General features: G+C 43.2%; 1 protein-coding gene across 1 annotated transcript in view; it reads right to left on the bottom strand.

Moving 5' to 3' along the window:
* Window positions 1-526: 526 nt before the first annotated feature.
* LOC132970505 (G-protein coupled receptor 37-like 1) overlaps window positions 527-6,555 on the bottom strand; it is a 7,536-nt gene continuing 1,507 nt past the window's right edge. The window contains 3 exon segments of the mRNA XM_061034452.1: window positions 527-1,633; window positions 3,332-3,703; window positions 4,240-4,548. Of these exon segments, the coding sequence (XP_060890435.1) occupies window positions 1,460-1,633; window positions 3,332-3,703; window positions 4,240-4,548 (855 nt within the window). The 3' untranslated portion in view covers window positions 527-1,459.

Below are 6,555 nucleotides of genomic sequence, written 5' to 3'. Positions count from 1 at the left end.
GCTTCATCAGAGGAAGAATGTGCGACTTTTTGATCCAGTAGATGGCGCCCTTGAGCACCAAAACAAACTTCCTGTTTGGCCACGCCTCCGCCTCACTGAAGCCTCCGCTCTCCTACAGCGACCTCCAACCCCCCTCTACTCGCATTCGCAAGAAGTAATCCAGCTCAAGCGGCGGACAAAACTGTCCTTTGCTTGAGTTAGCATGCTAATGTTAGCGCTCTTTAGTTAGCTCGTAGCTTCACATTGTTGTGTTAGCATGCTAATGTTAGCGCTCTTTAGTTAGCTCGTAGCTTCACATTGTTGTGTTAGCATGCTAATGTTAGCGCTCTTTAGTTAGCTCGTAGCTTCACATTGTTGTGTTAGCATGCTAATGTTAGCGCTCTTTAGTTAGCTCGTAGCTTCACATTTCATGTAAACTGACACAGAATGAGCGTGATCTAAAAACTCTTACTAACATCCAAATAATCAGTGAGTATGTTCTTCTTCTTCTCTCTAGTTCTTGACTAAAACAGCTTTTATACACAAGGGGAGGAGCCGGCCGTCCCGTCCATGTAAACACGGCTCTGACAACAACACAGCCAGCGGGACTCGAGCTTCTCCCTCATTGTAGACAGTCAGGACTCAGAGACACATTTACACAGGACAGACTTTATGATTTATTTATGTGGAACATGTCGCACGTTCTTCCTCGAGTGGTCTTAATGAGAGCTTCTGCTGGGATATAGAGGAGCCAGTATCTCGTTAATTCAGAGAAACTGAGCCGAATACATCACGTTTCAGTAGATTCATTCATTGGTTCTTAGAACTAGCTGAACTGGAGTAATTCCAGGATTTTTACACCTGGCCCTAATGTAACATATTTAAGGTGGTTTATTTGACAGCAAGTTGTTCACTTAACCAAAAAAAGCTCATATTAGACTTTTAGAGTACTTATATTTTGGGACCAAGGTTTCTGTGACTTTCCCTTTAAACATACAAAACTTCAGACCAACAAAAGAAGACCATCCATGTTTTTCCGCCGCTGCAGTTACTGTACACATCAAACATCCTTACAGCAGGAAGTCAGAGGGAAGAGTCCATTCAGAGAGTCCTGAACCAGGCTCCTGCTTTTACAACAGCCGGTTGTGCAAGTACAGCAACTTTAAGCTAATCTCACTAAAGATTAAAACATCACTTCCTGCACAGACAGGAAGCAGGAAGGGAGAAACACTGTGTCCATAGAGGGGTATCATACAAATGGTACTCTGGAAGAGGAGGAGAGGACGGACGGGAAGATGAAGAAAGATGACCATTGATGTGTTCTGAAAGAAAGAAACGGATGAAGAGAAAACCCAGACGTGGGAGAAAAACATTTGAGGGACAAGAGAAGAAACTAAATCTAAAGGAAGAGGAGAAACACTCGGGCGGTGAAAGAAGATTTGAAACGCTGGGACTGATGTTGAAAGAGGGATCTATGGCTCTAGCTGGAGATTGCCAAGATGGCGGACGTTTCTTTAGCCTTGTCGAAGAAGATGGACGCCTCATTGGCCGCCTTCAGTTTGACCTGGGCGGAGCTCGGCGAGCCCTGAGCCGAGGTTGGCTGACACTCCTGACAGCAGCAGCAGCAGCAGTCCATGAAGGCCTGACCGAGAGCCTGAAACACAACAACACACACATCAGTGATCGTGACGGGGTGACAGAAGAACATCACCACTCTGATTTTTTTTTTTTAGAACTTCAAAAACACAAGCGGCTTGTGGTTTAGGTCGAGATGCATGTAGTAAATGTTTTTGGTCCTTCATGTCCCTGTGTACTTGATAAATACTCGTATCCTGCTTTCTGATTACTGAGTCTTAATTGTTCAGACTCCTGGGATGTTTATTTTATACAAAACTAGTAACTTCTGCAATTTAGAAATCTGAAAAAAATGAGACCATTGTGGGTTATTGCGGGCTCAGCACTATTAAATGCCAACATGGCGTTGCAGATATGACGTATCTACCTCCAGCAGATGGCGGCAATGCAACGCTTGTGGATGCCAACCAACAGATGAAGAAGAACTCCCTCTGTGAGTCGTTACACACATTAAGATGTTTCCTCATAGTCCACTGCACAGCTCCTACATGTCACCTTTTGTACATTTTGTGTTTTTTATTTTTTATATTTTATATTTTATATTTTACATTTTTAAATTCTATTTTATATATTGTAATATCTTCTTCTTCTGTATTATTTAAGTTGTTTCTAGTTCTGCTTTATTTCCTTGTTAATTGTTTAGCACCAATACACCAAGTCAAATTCCTTTATGTGTAAATGTACTTGGTAATAAACCCAGATTCTGATTCTGATCCTGGTCCTGATTCTGATTCTGATTCTGATTCTGATTCTGGTCCTGATTCTGATTCTGATTCTGGTCCTGATTCTGAGAAGAAATGACGGACAGCGACGTCCATCGTAACAGAGGAAATAATCCCAATCAGATCACACAAAGATACCTCCAGTTTTCATTGTTGATTCTCTAAATCATGAAAATCTAAATAAATCTCTCGTCAGCTTTTTCAGACTCTAAGTGGACGCTACACTGTAACAGCGTTTGACGTCTGCTGGGCTGTTGTTTACTTCCTCATTCCAAGACCAGAAACCAGTTTAGCCGGGCCTGGTGTACCGCAGAGTAACCACCGCCTGGAGGTCAGAGGTCAGACATATGTCCAACGTATTTCAATAGTAGTCTGTAGTAGGTGGTTTTTCTTTCTTTTATTTTTTTTTAAATTACTTTTTATTGTCATCATGTCTTAATATACAGTACACATATTTTATACTCAACATAAGGATGACAATATTTTACATTTTTATAAATGGTGTGGTGTCTAAAAGGTTGTGTCCCCCCAGTGATGTGGAAATACTAAAAAATAACTCTTACAACACAGAAACATGTTTTACAGTTTGTTTAAAGTAGCTTGAAGTCAAACTGAGGTAGCTTGGATCTGTGTTACATAAATTCATAAATGTTTCCCTCCATCGAGGTTTTCTTCCCTTTCTCTACGATATTTAACATCTTTAGGAAGAACAAACAAATTCGTTATATAAAATGAAAGAATACAATTAAATGAAAAGAAAGAGAAGAAGAGTCAAAGGAGAAGGAAGAGAAAGAAAACAAAAAACACACAAAAAAAATTCTTACTACATATTTCTTATTTTTTGGTTTGCTGACGTCAGTATTCTTCGGCTGTGAGCTAACTGGATCCCCAGAACTTGGTCAAACTTTGATAAATGGTTTACGTTACAATGACTCTAGGATCTTTCCTGGATTTTTTATGACCCTGGTCCAAAGACCCCGGACTCTCAGACCTACCTTACACAGACAGAGCAGCAGCACCGGCGTCACCGACGACTTGAAGAACAACAGGAAGTGATGCAGCAGAGCCAGCATGGCGGCCGTGTCCTCCGAGACGGTGATGTGCGTGTATGCCAGTGTGATGTTGCAGACGTGTTCGGGCAGAGCGCAGACGCCGTAGACCACAGCCAGCGCCAGCAGAGTGCAGTTCAGCTGGCGCTCCACCGCCTGGTGCTGCTGACGCTTCTGATTGGAGGAGCGGTCGTCGTGGGTACGCTGCTTTTGGGCGGAGCTGGAGTCGCTGTTGACGTTGCGGGTGGCCATCTGGCAGAGGATGGTGAAGAGGATGGGGAGGCAGAAGTAGCAGCCGAAACACCACCACATACGACCCTGAGACAAAGACGAGAGACTGAAATCACTTCCTCAAAGACTCGTCAACTTTGAGATGCAAAATCAGATCAGGGGACCGTAAGGGAGCGTTCTTTTCTGAGAGCTCGCTCTGATTGTAACATCAATTGATTGACAGTCTGTTTGTAACAATTGAAGCTAACTGTGTCTTCAGCTCAGAGTCCTGGTTCTATGATATATTTAAATTGGATGGACTATGTCCGACATTTGCTCAGATCGGGGTCAGTATTCTGATATCGATGTAGGAAGTCTAAAGATTATTATTGAAGCTCTAATCATGATCACTTCCTTTGTCTAACCAAACTGCGACCATTTAGTTTCATGGAATGATCGTAGAAGATTAGTCATATGTTGGTTTTAAAATGTCAGAACAGAAACTCAAAGTATGACGGTGGAAACCAAAATAATTTAAGATTTAATCCCAAAAGGAGCCAATGAAGAGCACGACCTGAAACCTTCATCCAGAACTCCTTCTGTGAGTTCATTCAAACCTTCCTGTTTCCCTGCGATGTTCTCACCTGGTGGTACCTGAGCAGCAGAGAGTGGAGGGAGTCGGGCAGGTAGAGGGACAGAGGGGAGGAGGGGGTGATGGTGCAGGAGTCGACCAGTCGCCCGGTGGACGGGGACACGGCCTGGCTCAGCTGCCACAGGAAGATCTCAGGGCTGGACAGCAGCAGAGCGGCGAGCCACACGAGAATCAGCTTCAGCAGCACCGAGCGGCAGCGCTCCACACGCCGCGCCTTTGGCTGGGACGAGGAGGTGGCGGCGTGGAAACGATCGATACCCAGAGCGCACAGAGTGAAGGAGGTGATGCCCAGAGACACGGCCTGCAGAGACGACAAGGAGAGACCATCAGGAAGTGTCCAGGGTTCTGGTTCTCAAAGCCGTCAAACTAATTCAACATTTTTGGAAAAGTCGTCTTCTTCTAATTTGGGTTTTACCCATGTTAGCATTAGCATCGCATAGCTTCTCTGCAGGTATGTTTGCTAGTTTTGACCTTTACACTTTACTCTCCTTTTCAAAGTTTGTTTTATTGACTGAGACCTTTACACAGAACTTTGTTGTGTCACCAACAGGTTTCAAGCTCAACTCACTGGACCGTCGCCATCTTGTCGCCAATGTTGTCACAACCGGTCTCTATACAACTCTACACTGCTCCTAGTGGTTATATGCATATTGCATGTCATGGACACATAGCGTTAATATCTATGGATGAACACTTTCTTGACTTGGTCTCGATCCCTAAATGTCTTGGTCTTGACTTGGTCTTGGAGCACTCTAGTCTCGGGTAAGTCTTGGTCTCAGTCGATGTGGTCTTGACTTCAACACTAGCGCTGTGCAATGTGCATTAATGTGCACCACGTCCCTGTTGGTGAAATACAATCATCAACTCTGCTGCACTGGGATCACTGAAGGTGTTTAATAAACTCAAGACACCTTGTGGCCGGTCAACAGTGATATGCAGCGCCATGACACACAAACTTTGGCTGAAGAAGACAGTTCTTGAACGTGCATCCAAACTGAAAAAATCCTTAGCGTCTTTTTTTTAAACAACAACTAACATAAACCAAAACACCTTCTTTATCAGTAAATATGTCGGAGTCCACCTCCCCTACCCAAATGCAGTGAATGCTAAAGTCCAAATCTGAGTAATCAGGACAGGCCTGCCTACAAAGATGGCTGGGCCCCTGAAAGACCCACTGGATGGGCCCTCCTCTGATGTCATTTGATTTGGATTAGCAGGGTTAGCTTTAGCCACATGGCTAACATTTGCCTCCTGGGCCTGGCTTTAAAATGCTTTTGGGGCTGAATGGAAAAAAGTTAGTTGCAGGCCCTGGCATGGTTTACTCAGTCAGACGATAATGGCCTCAAAGTTAAATTCAATAGGCCCCGCCCACATGGTAACGATTTCATTTTAAAAAACAACAACAAAATGCTCCTACCATTTTAAGAAGAGGAGTTTTACAGTGCCCAGCAACAAGCACTGTTTTTTTGTTAGCTCCCCCCCCCCCCCCCGTGTGTTTGGGCCCCAGAAAGCTTTACCCTTTTTTACCCCCTTATGGGCGGCCTTGCATCAGAATATGAGTCCTCCAACATCGTCTGAGACACTTAGGATTAACATTTGTGTGCTCTAGAGTTGATTTGATTTGACTGATCTTATTGCAGTCATGAACTAACAGAAATTTGGGTTTTGATTGGTCAACATGAAACCGCTGTGACGTCAAATTTCATAAAAATTAAGTTTTTAAAAATGGTCACAATAACAAAAACTGTCAAATCTGTCTATCTTTAACTTAAATGTCAATTTTCTTTCAACTATTCTTTGAACTGGGCATCCATGAAAGTGCTTCAGTAGCTCGAGTCTCCATCCTGGACTAGACTCTACAATGAGCAGTAATCTGACCAAAGGTCATAGACCCAAACAATCCACATTTTATTATTTCTTTTTATTACTGTCCAACTGTCTGTCCGCGTCTCTGAGCTCCACACCCATTGGTTAATTCTGAAAACTTTAAAAACACCTCAGAGACTACAAAAGGTTCAAGACATTTCCTCAACTGGCTCTTGGATTACAAACTCAACTCAAACTCTAAACTTTGACCAAAACAAGAGGACAGTAAATATGAACCACAACAGACTGATTCTCTCCAAACAGCATTAATGAATGCAAGCCGCGGATTTGTTTACAAAGTCAACAACAGACCTCTAAACTTAATTTCTGTTGATTTGTTAAAGCAAGCCAAACTTTTATTCTTTTTAAAACCCTTAACTTAAGCGTCCTCGAAATCAAACTGGAAAATGCCAGGCTTCTTCTTTGGTTCATTAATAAACAC

The sequence above is a fragment of the Labrus mixtus genome, unplaced genomic scaffold (genome assembly GCF_963584025.1).
Source record: "Labrus mixtus unplaced genomic scaffold, fLabMix1.1 SCAFFOLD_91, whole genome shotgun sequence".
In the NCBI taxonomy this organism is placed as follows: Eukaryota; Metazoa; Chordata; class Actinopteri; order Labriformes; family Labridae; genus Labrus; species Labrus mixtus.
This window is presented reverse-complemented; position numbering and strand designations above follow the sequence as displayed.